Source organism: Cololabis saira, chromosome 9, assembly GCF_033807715.1.
Source record: "Cololabis saira isolate AMF1-May2022 chromosome 9, fColSai1.1, whole genome shotgun sequence".
NCBI classification, from domain to species: Eukaryota; Metazoa; Chordata; class Actinopteri; order Beloniformes; family Belonidae; genus Cololabis; species Cololabis saira.
Window position 1 is genome coordinate 18,124,765 of NC_084595.1, and position 17,136 is coordinate 18,141,900.

General features: G+C 40.6%; 1 protein-coding gene across 3 annotated transcripts in view; it reads left to right on the forward strand.

Annotated features, from left to right (window-relative positions):
- fras1 (Fraser extracellular matrix complex subunit 1) overlaps nucleotides 1-17,136 on the forward strand; it is a 329,177-nt gene that overhangs the window by 94,262 nt on the left and 217,779 nt on the right. For all 3 annotated transcript variants that reach the window (XM_061730659.1, XM_061730660.1, XM_061730661.1), the window contains exons 4-5: nucleotides 6,123-6,215; nucleotides 13,966-14,125. In XM_061730659.1, the coding sequence (XP_061586643.1) occupies nucleotides 6,123-6,215; nucleotides 13,966-14,125 (253 nt within the window). The remainder of the gene's footprint in view (nucleotides 1-6,122; nucleotides 6,216-13,965; nucleotides 14,126-17,136) is intronic.

The window sequence follows — 17,136 nt, forward strand, 5'->3', positions numbered from 1 at the left end:
ACCCACGACTCTTTATGTCAAACCTTTCAAAAGTTATGGCAGAGAAAAGTATTCTAGGGGGCGCTGTTAAGCCGTTAGGCCAGGCCCATTAATGCAAACCATGAAATATCAAATGTATCGCCAGGCCTGGCTTGCATGCAAAATTTGGTGACTTTTGGAGAACTATCAAATATGGACCAATCAGATGAAGGGGGGCACGCTTTTTGGCATCTAGCGTCGCCACGGTAACACTTTTGAAAGAGAAAAGTAATGCGCGTAGTCGCAAGATGAAGACGCACATTTTGATGTATAACACACCTGGGTGCACGTTACGGTTCGGGCCGTATTAATTGCCGAAAGAATGGCATAAATTGTGCCAAAATTACACAATTAATTCAAAATGGCCGACTTCCTGTTCGGTTTTGGCCATGGCGCCAAGAGACTTTTCTTTAAGTTGCGACATGATACAGATGTGTAGCGATTTTCGTGCATGTACGTCAAACCGGATTGGCACAAAGTTTTCCGGGGGGCGCTGTTGAGCCATTTTGCCACGCCCATTAATGTAAACCATTAAATATCAAATTTTTCGCCAGGCCGGACTTGCATGCAAAATTTGGTGACTTTTTGGGCACGTTTAGGGGGGCAAAAAGGCCCTCCTTTCGTCAGAAGAAAAAAGAAAAAAAAAATTCCTACAGATACAATAGGGCCTTCGCACTGAAGGTGCTCGGGCCCTAATAAGATAACCTTGTTTGAATTATAAAATGGGCTTGGATAAATACAATCTTTTACTAAAACTAGACTAAAATGGTCCTGGACAATTCTGACTAAAATAAGACTAAAATGCTCAGACTTTTAGTCGACTGAAACTTGACACGACTAAAAGAAGTAAGAACGTGACGAAAACTAATAAAAACTAAAATGATAGCTTGACCCAAAGACTAGACTAAAACTAAAATTGAAACAGGCTGCCAGAAACAACACTAGCTACGCTCTTCTTGAAATCAGCTTTTGATCCAGCCGGCGATTAGCGGACTCCAGTAATCTACAAAATAAGGCCACAAATATGCCTGATTTTACCACTAAGATTTAGGATCTGTCTAAAATAATAAAGTGTTGACATGTTTTATTCAATAAAAACCAAGGCCCAGATGCAGGAACTTAGTGCATCGCGTGGTTCAGTAGCCCGTCGGAGCATCTTTAGCAGCAACAATCATTTTCTGCACAATGTTATCAGATTCTCACATTGAGGAGTAAATTTGTTCCACTCTTCCTAACTCATGCTCCTCAATTCATTTAGGTTTGCAGACGTCTGATAGCTCTTTTAGGGTCCTATCGGGTTGAGAAGTTCAGACCTCCGGTCGATCATTGAGACGCCTCGATTCTTTTTGATTTTTCTGTTGAAGTTTGCCTCAGCATTTGGGATGATTGCCCTGAGTATGTCCAAATTTAATCCCAGCTTCTCATATGGACCTCTGGAACAGTCTGGTATACGGAGGAGTTTAAGGTCGACCCAATGAGAGTGAAGTCTTATGAAGAATTATGGCCTCTTCGCTACTACCGCGCTCACTTTGTGATGGTTTCTGCTCTGATATACCGAGCTTGGCGTCCTCCCGACTGCAGAGGACAATGGCACGAACCTAAGCCGTGCTTCTTTCTCATGTCAGCTCTTCCATACGAGCCAAGCTGGATCAGTGTTCTCTAAAATTGTTCTGCCATAAGCTTGCACATGTCATGAGATATAGCTGTTGCACTTTTGCAATTTCCAGTCTGACCTTGTGGCGAACTTGTAGGGACGTCTACTGCTGTGAAGATTGGCAACTGCCTTGAATGTCCTCCACATGTGATTAATCTCTCTGACTGTAGAGTGATGGACTTCAAATTGCTTGGAAATAGCCTTCCAACCTTTCATAGATTGATAGACAGCAACAATTGTTTCTGTGAGATCCCGTTGATGCCATTCCTCCTTGGAATTGTGTAAGCATACGGCTCAACGCCCAGGAACCAGTAAACCATCAAACTTTCTGCTCATATAGAGGTGATCAAGCTTGCTGATGATCAATTAATCATTCCGTTATCAGCTGCTGCCTGTCCTCTGAATTCCCAGGGAAGCGATAGGAAGGTGCTCAGTTTTTCACTCCTCTGTTTCTGCATTTTGGCTCAGTTTTTGCTCATAAAGTCATGACACGATGTAAAATTTACAAAAGTCCACCCCAAGTCGGCCTGCTCGCCCTCTTCCTCTTTTTGGAGCATATCAAAGCCTATTCTGCATCGGCTGCAGCTCGCGATGCAGCACACCTCATGTGCAGCCTCCACGCGTCATTCTGGACGCCACGCCCAGGATGAAACAGATGCATGTCGTTTATTATTATTATACAAATATTTTTATTGAGTTGTCAGTGTTATGAATTACAAATATTATACATAAGAACATCTCAGCCATATATACAACTACACATTGACAAAAGACGGAAACAAACATAAATGATACATATCACCTAATCAGGGAGGCGGGGGGCAGTGCTGCCATGTGCAGCCACAGAGAGTCCCTTATTGAAATAGTCCATGAATGGCTGCCAAACATTATACAACTTTTTGGTACAACCGTGAGAGGAGTATCTCAGTTTCTCTAACTTTAAATGGGCCAATACTTCCTCAAGCCAGTGTTTATGTGTTGGAGCCTTAACGTTCTTCCAATTGCAAAGAATCAATTTTCTGGCAAGTAGTGTAACGAAAGCAACCACATCTGCTTGATTTCTTGAAAGTGTAACAGATGCAGGTCGTTTAGTGTGAAGAGTGTTTATCTTACATGACGACAGACATTGTGTAGTGCACAGCAGCTTTCATTCAGAGCGTGGTCTTGATAGCTCTGATTCATGAAAACATTCTAAGATCTTCACAGATTACAAGTGAAAGCAAGCCTTTGCTCTTGTTACGTGAAAGGTAAAGCTGATCGAAATCAGTGAGAGAGACATCAATAGAGTCTAAAAGTGCTACAGTGAGCCATTTGAGTGTTTTTTATTAAAACGCTGCCTAATAATCTCTGAGTTTGAGCTTTGTCAGGATTAATGGCTTTTTTTGTGCTCAATAGATCTGCTGCTGTTTTCTTGCTTGTTCATTCTAATCTCTCAATATGTTCTTGACAGAATTTGAATATATATTGGGAAACAAAACTATTAAGAGCTTTTTTGTTGGGTGATCTGACGTCGAACTACACACGTACGTGTGATGTCGGTGAGACACCAGCAATCCTTGACATCCCACATCAGGCAGCAATCATCAAAACTCAGCACCTTGCTGGGAACGCTCTGCTCTCTCCGGGAGACAGAAGTGCAGAGCCAGCGATTACCATAAGCAGTATTGCACGAGTCGGCGTTTCATCAGCATAGTTGAGAAGTTATGATTTTTAACACCTTGAAAGGTATCTGTTGTGTCTGCAGGCAGGTGAGTCATATCTCTGCCATTCTCTGTCATATCTCTCTCGCTCTCTATATATATATATAAATATATATACATATATATATATATATAGAGAGAGAGGTAATATTGTAAGTATGATATGAGGGAACTGTCCTTGTTTTTTGATAATCGATAGCTTTCTCGGTTTCACCTCCAACTGCATATCCTCTTTCAATGGCCCATTTAATCACTCTTTTCTTTGTGTGTTGCAAATGTGCAGTGAAGTCAATCACTTGCATGGTTTGGTTTTTAATTGATCCTGATGACAACTACTGGGGCTGTTTTTTTTTCTTTTTTTGCTCCTTTGAATTCACAGGGACTTTCAAAGTTCCTTTTACGACTCCATCTGCTCACCGCTCCCTCTCCCTGCTTCTTCTTAAAAGTGATTTAAATGGCAAGCCTGCAGTGGCATCATCAAATCCGATCCCGAGTTAAGGCAACAATCGATGTCTGATGAATTCCACTCTGCTGGCTCGCAGTACAACTAATTAAAAATTAGCCATCATACTCAAACCGCCTTCAATTTCCTTCATTGAAAAAGTTCTTAATCTTTCGCTCCCTCTCAGCTGCACTACTACTAGTACTGTAGAAGAAATGCCATCATCTCCCTGGCTCTAATAAAATAACCTCCTTTTGAAGTTCACCGCCTTCATCCAAAAGCTTAAATTTCCTGCGTTTCCTCATTTTTCTGCCACTTTGACCTTTCTGAAATGTAATTAGATTCCTGTCACCTGTTTTTATGAACTGTGGGTTAAACATCCTATACAGATGTGTGCTGCACGGCGTGTATATTATAGGATTACACGTATATATCTGTCTATCATATTAAATATATAAGATTTTTTTTTTAATAAAAAGCAAATTCATTAAGATGATGTGGTACGAAAAAGTATTTTATTCATTTATTTATAAAAGAAACATATTGTAACCTTTGTTTTGTTTTAGTGAAATGTCTTAGGATGATTTGGTCCAGATATAGCAACACAAAGCACCCTTTTCAATCACATAAATACAGCTTTGGTCACAGCAGCTGGTTTTTAGCAGGTGGAGCCAGCCTCTGAACTCCTCCTCTGTGCGATGGGCTTTCTTCAAATTACTCTTTATAGTTTTTCTCTCCCCATTACAGGGAGTCAATGCAACAAGATTTGAAATTAGTTGCCTGTAAAGATGCACCAAATGAGCTACATGCACAAGCGCAGTGATGGACCTCCCGTTCGTCCGTGACCTCAGACCCCCTGTTTTAAGGTTCTTAGGACCACGAGCACTCCTGTGTGCCATGCTGCTTGGCTCCAAGTCATTTTAACAGCCATATGAGCTACCACTTCCTCATAAATCCACACTTCAGTGGCTAAGCAGAATAAAAGTATTTTTGGTGGCGGAACACATGAAGATAGACAGGCAGCCACAGGTTGGGGTTCTGGACCACCAAACTCAACCATCACAGTAATAAACGTGGGGCGGTAGAGCCTGAGGACTGTCATCCCGGCCCGGTCCCAGCGGCCTTGGACCACGTCTCTGAGGCGAGCTGTGCAGGCAGCTCGTGCAGAGGGGGAGCAATGTGAAGGTGATGGAGCGGAGAGCTGAAACCCTTCTGGCAGTGGTGAACATTTACCCTCCAGGGAGGTGACACCCCAAGAGCCAGTTCTGGAAGCTGAGGTTCAACACGCCAAGGCCCAGAACACAACCCACACTACCCTCTCTGCAGGCGGTGAGCTCACAGGAGGGGAAAAACTATGTATAATTACAGAATGTGACTGATTAGTTTTGAATATACTCTGGATTGGTACTTTACTACTTCTCTCCCTGCAGAGAGAACAACGTAAATAATAGATTTATCTTGTTTCTTTAATCTTCTCCTGAACCATCTCTGTTTATTTGCACTTGTAAAATCTGAGATCAGATGAAACGATCAATATTAATTTAGGTTTCTGGCAGCAGTCAGGGGAAAGCCAGAAGGACAAATACGGAGGGATGAAAAGTTCAGCAGAAAAAGATGAGAACATTTAGAGGCCCACTCTTCCATGCCTTGCATTCTTTTAATCAGCACAGATGCTGTAAGAAAAGCTGCCGGTCTTAATTCTGTATTTTAAATATACTTATATTTGTTTCTACTCAGCTGAAGGTCTTAAATCACATTTAATTATCTGCTGCACATCTCACTGTCAGTCCTTTTTGTTATATATGCTTGTTCACATTTGTCTTTCCATTTCTCCAATATTCAGTCTCTTCTTCCCACTTTTCATTTAATTCTTTCTCTAAAGCTCATTTAGGAGTTTTTTTTCTTGCACCAACGGTTTTCCTTCTCCTCCTTTTTTGATCCGTATCATTTTTGCGCGTGACTATATAACATCTTTGCCGCTAAACGGCTCTGCAACCGGCCGTCGCTGCATAAATCATTCTCAGTTATTATGTGACAGCAGTGAGTTAGGAGTATTGTTATTCTTATTGTTGGACCTCCACTCGCGTCCTCATTGCAGTGCACGCCGCAGACGTGTGATGGAGTCTTCATATATTCATTATCGTCGAGCCATACTGGGTTATTTGTGTCACAAATAAATTCCAGGGAGACAGGCCGGCTGACTTGGACGCATTTTGATTTGCTGCAGGTTTTTTTCCCCGCGATAATAATTTCTCTCTGACATGCTGGGTGTGAATTCATGAATCTTTCCCGTCTATTTCTTTTGTAGGGTGAAACTCTGAGGATCCCCACCAACAGGTGCTGTCCAGAGTGCGTCTCCCTGACTCGGGGCTCGTGCCAGTATGAAGGAGTTACTTATGGGGTAAGTGAAAGGGAAAAGTGGTGGGGTTTTCTTGTTTCTCATCAATCTTCTCTTCATTTAATGTCGGATAAAAAAAACAAGAAACTGCAGCATCTATGGAAATGTTATCTCTTAATCCTCTGGTCAAATGTTTTTTATTTTATTCTGTTCAAATACAGCTTCCTTGGGGCCCTAAACTCTGGCAGAGCCATTAAATATGAACATTAAGGTTAAATTTATCTGGCCACGTAATCCTGTGGTCAATATTTACCCATGGTTATGCTCAGGCTTTTTTTTTTTGTTGGTTTTATGTTTAACTTGGATAAATATTTCTAAAATAAGCTCAAAAATGCTTTGCATGTCATTCGTTGGAAAAATCCTGCACCGTCATGGGTCTCTGAGGTAATTTGTATTCTAATAGACACTATGTAATAATATATAATACCATGTCAAATTTAATTACATTTAAGCGGTAATGACAATCAAGTATGGAGGATTTTTTGTGCCAAAATTAAATAAATAAATACATCATTAATTAATTAAATTGGGAATGAAAAATATCATTAATTAATTAAATGTGTCATTAATTAATTAAAATTAGAATGAAATATGTCATTAATTAATTAAAATACAATTCATTTTAAGTAAAAATATATATTTATTGTTTCAGCATTTAATTAATTAATGACACATTTAATTAATGATTTCGTGTTGCGTGTGAATCATGAAATGTAAAACTGCATTTAATTAATTAATGACACATTTAATTAATGATTTCGTGTTGCGTGTGAATCATGAAATGTAAAACTGCATTTAATTAATTAATGACACATTTAATTAATGATTTCGTGTTGCTGAATCATGAAATGTAAATGTAAAACTGTCAGTTTCACTCGTCAAACTCAGTGGGCGGATTCCAAACACCTCATTGGTTCCCCTGCACATCAAGTCAAGGCAAATCGAATCTATAATGGATTGTTGCAGGGCTTCGGGACACATTCAGATAAACTAGGGCCGCGTTCAGACTGCAGGCAAATCTGATTCATATCTGATTCCTTCTTATATCCGATTTTCAGGGCTGACTGTCCACACTGTTTTTAGCAAGTGTCCAAATCGGATCTGGCTCACCCAGCGCGTGTATTGTGTGAAGTCATGTATTTCTTTTATATATATAAAAAAATCCCAAAATATCTGTACCGTTTCTGATTGGGTCGGCACTGCGCATCATTTTTAGACACAACAATGAACGCATACCGCAAAAGTTGTGTCTCGGCGGAGGGACCCGACGTCCCAGCAAAATGAGAAACAGAGAAAAGTGTTCAGAACAAAACCACCAGCAAACTAACAAACCAACCAACAAAGCTCAGAGTTAACAAAACGAACCAGAAATATTACAACTATAATAATATATAATAATATATTATATATATATATATATATATATATATATATATATATATATATATATATATAACTATAATACAACTCTATTAAAATAGAAAATAGAAAACATGTTATTATTGCAGGTTTAACATAGGTTTTGAGCATATGGGTATTATATTTCCATCATTAGGGAGAACCCCTATGACAGAATCATCACTGTCTAATATTCTATCTAATGACAGAATTATCACTGTTTCAGCAGGTCTCTTAGGTTTATAATTCAGATTAATTTTCGTTTACATATAACATTGTTTGTAGTCATTTTAGTGCAATTTAAAGCTTATTTCTACAAATAAAATCAGCACTGTAGGCAGCGATCTTGGACCAGCGGCCACTCTGATTGGTCCAGCACGCTCACGTGACAATGTCGAAGCACTTTGTGTCAACTCCGCCTCTGGAAATAGTTCCACTTTTAAAACGTCGTTTGTGAAGCCGGTTTCCCGAGATCGGACTTCGACGACTAGATAAATGCTTGGCATCAATAGCTGTTTATGTTGAAGTGAATGGCATGAGATAATAAGTCGTGCGCACGAGATAACAATAATAATTTTGGGATGTGTTTCCAATGTCCAAGGGCACGTGAATCCACCACATGACCTCCCTGATGTCTCACAACACCACGAAACGAAATAAAGCAGCGTATGCTTCATCAACTGAAATACCAGAGGAACAATAAATATTTTTGATTATTATTCATCTTCTAACCGTTTGTACAGTTAATTTTAAGCACCTTTAGACTTATTTTCATAAAACTCATACTCTTTCAAAGTTCAATTCAACACGTCTGCGTGTCTCTTGGCTTTTTTGGCAGCTAAACATATTTGGCAGCGAAACATATTTGAAATTATTCTGACACCTTTTCGTATGTGTCAGGAGGCTGTCCACCCAACAAGCACTAATAGTAGGCCAACAAGCAGGCCTTCACTGAGAGTGTCAAAGATGGAAAGAAGATTGAAATTGTCAGCTCCTACAAATATCTGGGCACTGTGTTTGACAACCAGCTTAAATTTGATTTTAACACTGAAGCACTGGTCAAACGTGGACAGCAGATGATTCACCTGCGTATGCTGAATTCTTTTACTGTGAGTCCAGTGATTCTCTGTCGTTTTTATCAGTCCTTTATTGAAAGCCTTTTAACTTATTCTTTTATTTGTTGGTTCAACAACCTGTCACTCAGGGACAGAAACAGTCTTAACAGTGTGGTGAAAATCTGCTCCAAGATTATTGGACTCAAGCAGAGAGACATTGGCTCCCTATGGGAACAACAGCTTTTGAGGAAGACTCAGAGTATTCTGGGATCTTCTGGGCATGTCTTAGGAAAATAATTTTCCCTGCTGCCTTCAGGACGTCGTTATGCCCAACCTGTGTGTAAGGGTAATCGCTTTTCCAAGTCTTTTATCCCCTCTGCTGTTCGGCTATTAAATTTAAATGTATCCTTTGTTTGGATTTGTTTGGAATGTGTATTTAGGTACTGTGTACCTTCTATGAATTATATCATCCAGTGTTTGTTTAAACTGTTTTTTAATTAATTTGTTGGTATCAACACTTTTTTAATGCAACAAATTGCAGATTTTTGCACACAGCTGCCAACTTTCTCTCTGTGTTCTATTTTGTTATGTGTTTGTTATGTGTGTGTTTGGGCGCGAGCTGCCAAATCAAATTGCCCTTCAAGGGATTAATAAAGTTGTCTTGAATCTTGAATCTAGTAAACCCTTAGCTTTAAGTGATAAAGTTATTCACTTTGTCATCTCTGGTGATCACTTTGTCCACAAGGTTTTTATGTATCGGTATAGCATAATATGATATAGTATAATATAAAAAAGGTCCATTTGCAGAGTCTAATTACACCTCACGTTGAAATAGGTATCGGGGGTAGACAATAAAGGATGAAATAATAGGTAAAGAATAAAATCCGGTCCAACATCTGATTTTACACATCATGAATTTTTGAATGGCTTTTCTTAGAAAAAGAAAGAAGAGATCATTTCTGACATTTTGAAAAGATCAGTCCTCTGTTCAGTTTGAGGGTGAGTTTTTTCGTTTTTTTTTCGTTAAGTTAATTTAAGTGCAAAATGCACAATTTCAATCAGTAAGATAAACCTTTCATCTTTTTACGTGTAATAATGACTTGGATTTATATAGCGCCCTTCTAGGCACCCAGAGCGCTTTACAGAGATCATTATTCATCCATCCACATTCTCTCTGGTGGTGGTAAGCTACGTTTGTAGCCACAGCTGCCCTGGGGCAGACTGACGGAAGCGTGGCTGCCATATCGCGCCAAACGACCCCTCCGACCACCACCAACATTCATACACATTCATACACATTCACACGAGGCAAGGTGGGTAAGGTGTCTTGCCCAAGGACACTACGACAGCAAACTGGGACAGAGCAGGATTCGAACCGCCGACCTTCGGATCATTGGACGACCCGCTCTACCACCTGAGCTACTGCCGCCCCAACATGTATTATACACATGTATTATATACAACGTGTATTATAAAGTAAGCGAGCATGATCTTCAAGATTTGCCTGATTATATCTTTCCCCAACGGCCTTCTCCCGGGCACGACCACACTACCAACATATGTGAAGCTTGGCTCACTTCCAGGAACTTTCCCCGCCTTGTCTCACACAAAAGCGTCACCAACTTGTTTGTCTTCCATCAAGTGTCCCCCAGCTTTCGGACCCAATTTAGACGAGACAAGTTCTCAAGAGAAACAAGTCTTTTTCTTGGCAGGGTCTATGGATTTCATTGGCAACACTCTAGTTGTGAAGTGGCACTTCACACAGATCTGAACGATTGGATGAGTTTTGGAGAAGGGCCAAGGCTTTTATTTTGAGGGTTTACTGCATTTTCTCTGAAGGACAGTGACTGATTTCAATGCTGCAGTGTCTTTTCCAGAAGACATGAATGTGAAGGGCTCCTAAATCAGTGGCCATATCTCAAATGTTTTAATCAGTTTACATTTGAAAGAGTTTTTATTTCTGAAGAGAAAAAAAAACAAAACAAAACACTTGCTGCCAAAACTCGAGGAGAGGACAACTTGTTTAGCTAATTATACTGTTGGGAAAGAGAGAGTAGATTATCTTTCACTTCTACATTTGTATGTGTCAGGATATTAAAATAAATCACCTGGTGCTCACCACGCTATAAAAGTAGGTAAATACTAACACATGATATCGTTATTCATTTAAAAAAAGAAAAAAAAATGCAGTGGGACTGTGTGGAGAAACTAAGTAGCAGCCACATTGATTGAATTCACTTGATTAATTGATCATTTGCAGGTGCAATAGAGAAGTACTATTGGGTTTCCATCAGTCTGAGAAGGGATATAAGGTCAATAATGTGCACGCCATCATTCTGTAGTGCGAAAGATTTATTATAAGTGGAAAACATTCAAGACAGTTGCCAATCTTCCCAGGAGCGGACGTTCCAGCAAGTTTACATCCCCACAACTTTACTTCACTGCAAGTTTACATCCCAGCAAGTTTCCCAGCAAGTTTACATCCCCACAACTTTACTTCACTGCAAGTTTACATCCCAGCAAAGGCAAGCCACAAAGTGCTCAGACGAACTAAAACACTAAACAGAACAACGATCTCAGACCCTACAGGTGTCGGGTGTGAGGCCATCTATCTGACAGCCACCGTTATGATCCCAACACACCAGCTAATCTACAACAGAACTACGGAAAGAGAAACAGAACAGAGGTTTTGTAATGGTGGAGTCAAAGTCCAGACTTAAACCTGCCTGCAATGCTGAGTTGGGAATATCAGTTTCAATGTCAGATGAAGGAAAGGACTTTGCTTCACACCAAAACAGCTCAAGTTTAGCTACAAAAACGCAAAGCACCTGTCTTCAATTCTATTTTTGTTAAAATAAGGATTTTAAATGTCTTAAATCTCAATCCAAGGGTCTTAATTTTAAAGGGAATGTATCCAGTCCTCATTAAAAAGTTTATTTAATCGTTTTGAGGAGAATCTCCTGGGGAGGTTCTAAATCTGTGTTGCCAGGTTGGGCAAGTTTCTGCCCAATTGGACTGAAAAATATATATTTGGGCTCCTTTTCCTGGTTTTTACTAAATATTTAGGAGAAATTATTAACAAAGAAGTTTCCATTATGACATCATCATTAAAAAGTTTTCTTAAACTTTGAAAAGGGAAAAGTTTATTAAATCGTTTTGAGGACAGGCGCTTGCTTGACAACGCCTCAGTCAGTGTTGCCAGATTGGGCGGGATTCAGCCCAGTTGGGCTACATTTGACTTTGGGCTGAAAAATATAGGACTGTGTGGGTTGATAAATTTTGGGCTGCTTTTCCTGGTTTTTACTAAATATTTAGGATAAATTATTAACAAAAAAGTTGCCATTATGTCAGAAAAAAGTAGTAGCGTACACAATAAACTCACTGATATTATATTTTCTTTAATCTTCTCAATTTAATTGTAGTCTTTGTTTGGAGCCTGAACTTTTTTTGGTTTAATTTGCTTATGACTTGAAATGTATTCCGCATTTAATAATTGACGGTTTAAACATAGAGAATGTTTGATTTGGGCTGGTTTTTCATTATTTCGGCGGGTTTTACATCGCGTTTGGGCTGGAACCTGCCAGATCTGGCAACCTCGACCTCAGCACTGGATTTCTTAGTGACTGTCTTTTTGGTCTTAAATTTTGTTTGTAAATGGTATTAAAAAGTCTTAAATTTAACTTGGTCAAACCTGTAGACACCCTGCGCTCTTCCCCAAACTAAACTCGAGGAACACCGTGCGCATGCGCATGTCTGCGACAGAGAGGATGGCGAATGGTCTTGCCAAGTGGATGTAAACTAGGACTGCATTTGTTCAAGTCTGTTAAAAAACTTTTTTTTGTTATACATCAACGTTGTGATCTGCCACAATAATGTAATGAATTTAAAGGAAAACACCTCAAGTTGAGGGCTTTTCTCAGCAATTTTTTAGGTGCGATTAAAAAAGCGAATAATTAGATGAATTATTTACAGATCTTAATTAATTAATCGCTCTCGGGGAGCCTCTTGTCCCTACTTTTGACAAAAAAAACCTTAAGATCTTTAGCAAAGACTGCATGTTATTTAACGTTACCTTGTCACACATCAACAGTGATGAAACCAGCTCACAGAGCTACAGTCGACAGAGATGACTAGAGACCCGAGACAATAATGAGAAGAGAAGTGAGAAGTGAGAAGTGAACCTCAGATTCACCTCTGAGGGCAAAACTGCAAATGTTCCTGTGTGTTGCTTTAAGAGAGCTGTGCATGATTGAATATCTGCAAATCTCGTTGAACTGAAGACCCCATCACACTAAAAGTGAACCTTTCAAGTTATTTTCGCTAAAGTGGCTCTACAAGCTTTTAAATCATGGGGTATACTTAGTTTCTCCACTCATTGCATCTGCGTTTTGGCTTATCTCTTGTTAATTAAATCATAATTGTAATACACCACATGTTGTTGTTCATCAAAGGTTATATTTGATCATAGTTTAAGAAGGACCAGATATGCAAAGACTCAGAATTTGAAGAGCGTGCACTTTCTTCCCAGGGTGAGCAGGAATCATTAAAGGTCAGGCTGATTATGTGCTGCGTGGAGGCTGAAGAAGGTTTACGTGCAGATTTCACTGTCTGAACCAGAAAATTAGCGAAGACAGATCCTCCGCTCTGTCATCGTGACTGCAGGCAACATCGGCACGCTGCCATCTCATTTAGAGGGAACGGACCGTTCTGAACACAGACGTATCAGGGAGAGGATGTATAACAGACTCTATACTGTAAATCTAAGTCGTACCCCAGGGGCAGTTGCACAAATGTGGCCTCCATCCGTACAATTCTGAACACAAGAAATTGATGGCTTATGCTGCCGCGTGTCAGCTGGAGGTGTAAATATATCTATTATAAAAAAATAATTAAGGGGAAGTCTAGGAAGATTGCCAACAAGCTTACTGTTCTGCCTTAAGCTGACGCTGCGTCTGAGCCAACAGCCGAAACCCTTCTTTAACTGGGCCGACTTCCTGTCGCACAAGCTGAAATTAGACATCTGCTTTTCTGTGTTCAGATGTGAATATAATGCCCCCTCGCAGTGAGCCTCCGCTTCCTTGTTCACACTCCATCTCTTATACTTTAATCTGCTGCATCTCAGCCCCCCCACCCACTCATGGGAACCCGGTTCTCTCCATCACTCAGGCTTACAAAGCTGTGTCGTTCTCGCAGAGCTGATCAGCTTTCCCCAACGCGCTGCCACTGCTTCTTCCTCATCTTTCAGGTTTTTTTACCGGTTGTAATTACTCCGTGTTCTTGTGTCTCTCTGTCACTCGCAGCATGACAGCCAGTGGAGTCCTTCGCCCTGTTCGGTGTGCGTTTGCTCCAAGGGGGGCGTCACCTGCAGCGCTCGGCCCTGCCCCCGTCTCACCTGTCCAGGGGATCAGGAACCGTTCGTCCCGGCCGGAGAGTGCTGCCCCAAGTGTGGCCGCAGTGGAGGTGAGGGCTGTGATGTCACTCAACATTAAACCCCAGAACAAAACGAGCCTGGCGGTTGGTTCGGTTGCTGTAGGTCCGTCCTTGTTTTGCACGACACTGACAAAAACATCTGATGCAAGCTGAACCGAGACCTGGACAGAGGGTTTACCCAGGCCTCGCGAAGCCACATGTTGTTTTGACATGTCTGTTATCACCTTTAAAGAAGGACTACGCTCTGTTAGGTCTTCAGTCACGACTCAGTTCAGTGGAAAACAGTACTGCTCACTAGGAATGGGCGATATTTTACCGTTCACGATAAACCGTCAAAAAAATTCCCCACGGTAAGAATTTGTCATCTCGCGGTAAAAACGATAAATTCCTGTTGATGACGTTTTTGTGTAAAACTGATTTATGGTTCTGCGTTAAATCCACGCACAACGTACGTGTGCGTGAAGGAAGGAAGGAAGGAAGCAAGGAAGGAAGGAAGGAAGGAAGCAAGGAAGGAAGGAAGGAAGGAAGGAAGGAAGGAAGGAAGGAAGGAAGGAAGGAAGGAAGGAAGGAAGGAAGGAAGGAAGGAAGGAAGGAAGGAAGGAAGGAAGGGAGCCAGAAAGAAAGAAAGAAATGAGCCAGAAAGAAAGAAAGAAATGAGCCAGAAAGAAAGAAAGAAAGAAAGAAAGAAATGAGCCAGAAAGAAAGAAAGAAAGAAAGAAATGAGCCAGAAAGAAAGAAAGAAAGATAGATATGAGCCAGAAAGAAAGAAAGAAATATATGAGCCAGAAAGAAAGAAAGAAAGATATGAGCCAGAAAGAAAGAAAGAAAGATATGAGCCAGAAAGAAAGGAAGAAAGAAAGAAATGAGCCAGAAAGAAAGAAAGAAAGAAAGTTTTGCAGTACAGGTGTAACTCATTTAATTGGTTTTTATTAATTCAATTTAATTGGTGTAGTTTAGTAGCATTTAGTATTCTTTTAGAGCAGTGTTTTGGGGGCTCCAAAGACTGAATGTGGTGATATATTTATAGTTACAAAGGTGGAGTTGAATTGGTATTTTTTTTATTGTCATTTTTATCGTTATCGGGATAAATGCCAGAAATTATCGTGATAAATTTTTTAGTCCATACCGTCCATCCCTACTGCTCACAGAACTTACTAGTGAACAGCTGGGTTTTGAACAAGACATCACTGCAGCTGTCCCTCATAAAACATTTCCCTTAATTATTATTAACACAATTTAAACCGTGAGGTACTTAAGTACAGTTGTCACGGATGGAAATTTCTGACTCTCTTTCAGAAACGCCTGTTTCTGCAATGACTTGAACTCTGGAAAAACTAGGCTTTTTTATGACCAGCCCGCATGCAAAGATTTCAGACGCAGACTCTGTTTCTTGTACATTTCCACCTTCCTGTTTACATCAACGTGAAAAGGAAGCTCGTCCCACGACAGTTGGCGAACCTCTGGGACACAGCGGCTCAAGTGTCGCACCTCTTCAGGCTAACGTTTCGTAATCATTCTTAATTTAGATTTATTTATTTATTTATTTTTTTGAGTGACTAAAAAATAATTCACCAGCGGCAGTACAACCTGTAATTCTAATTAAAATAAAAAAAGCTGGATAACTGGAGCGGTAAACAGGGGTTGCACATTTGCAGGTGTAGCACATTTACAGTGCAGTTGTTGCAGAATAATGGAAAGAGAGGGCAGAGGTGTATTTAATAAAAACCCAACTGTATAGTAAGTGAGAGGCGGTGAATGTGTTGTGGATGCTTGTGTGGAGAGAAATGGGGAACGAGTGCGTGTGGGAGGACGGTGTGGCGTTAAGGGATGAGGAGCCGGATGGCTCTGGAGAGAAAGGTGGCTGTCTTACCCCTTTTCTGGTTCTGGTTCTGGTTCTGGTTCTGGTTCTGGTTCTGGTTCTGGTTCTGGGCCTGTGCTGAGTTTGGAACCGGGCTTTCTGTCCCCACTGACAAAAAACTGGCTCCGGGGCAGAAAAGGCGGTTCCAAGGGAGCACCAACTCTTGCTGGGCCAGAGGAAAGAACCGCTTACGAAAGCGGAGGGGGCGGAGTTATTAAGACCAACAGCAATAACAAGACTGCCAGACGGAGACATTTTCCAATAAGAATTAATCTGGATACAGCAAAGCAGCAGTGGTCTGAGGGGAAGACAACCTGTCTTTTAGAGATGTGGTCCGTATTAGAGCAAGTACATTGTTGTTGCTTCAACTTTCACGGCAACACAGCGACGTTACTGGCGTTTGCAGTGACGTAATGACGTGGCTCCCCTTAGCAGCCGAGCTATGGAAAATCAAACCGGTTTTCAGCTGGTTTTCTGTTGGTAGTTGAACGAGTTGTGAACCAGAACCAGCACTGGACCAGAACCAGATTTGATGGAAAAGGGGTATCTGAGAGTTGCAGGCGGGCAGCGGAGCCGCCGTCTGGAGGGAATGAATTTCATGTAATGGACTTGCTTGTCTGAGGAAAAGCGGCCAGATTCATATTTGGTTTCAAGGTGATTTGTTTTTACCTATAAATTGTTAAACAGGTTGAAATAATCTGTGTTGCAATCCGACTGAAATCAATTTTTATTAAACCAATACAACAAAAAACATGCTTAAACTAAACAAATTTGAGTATAGCAGATTTGAAGTGGCTAAAACAAGAACGGCTCTCCAAGTTCTTTAGAAAAGAAAAAAAAAAACTCTTGACAGCACATGTTGGTTTAAACTACGGCCGATTCGTCCGGGACCAACAGCACCAGCAAACTCTGCCCAAATGGTCGACCGTGTGTCCTTAAATGTAATCATCCGTCCCGCAGGTTATTTGTAGCTGTTCTTATTAAAATGCATGACTCTACCGTCAGAAGAACCTGCACCAATTTAAGCTGGAGAGGTGCCGTGAACTAATCTCATACTTTTTTAAAGGGAATCAGAGCAAAAGAAAGTTTCCTCATGAATATAAAACAAAAATAGGGTTGGCAATTGAAAGAGCAAACATATTTGAAGGAGACCAGAGACTATATTTTCCAAAAAGAGTGAAAC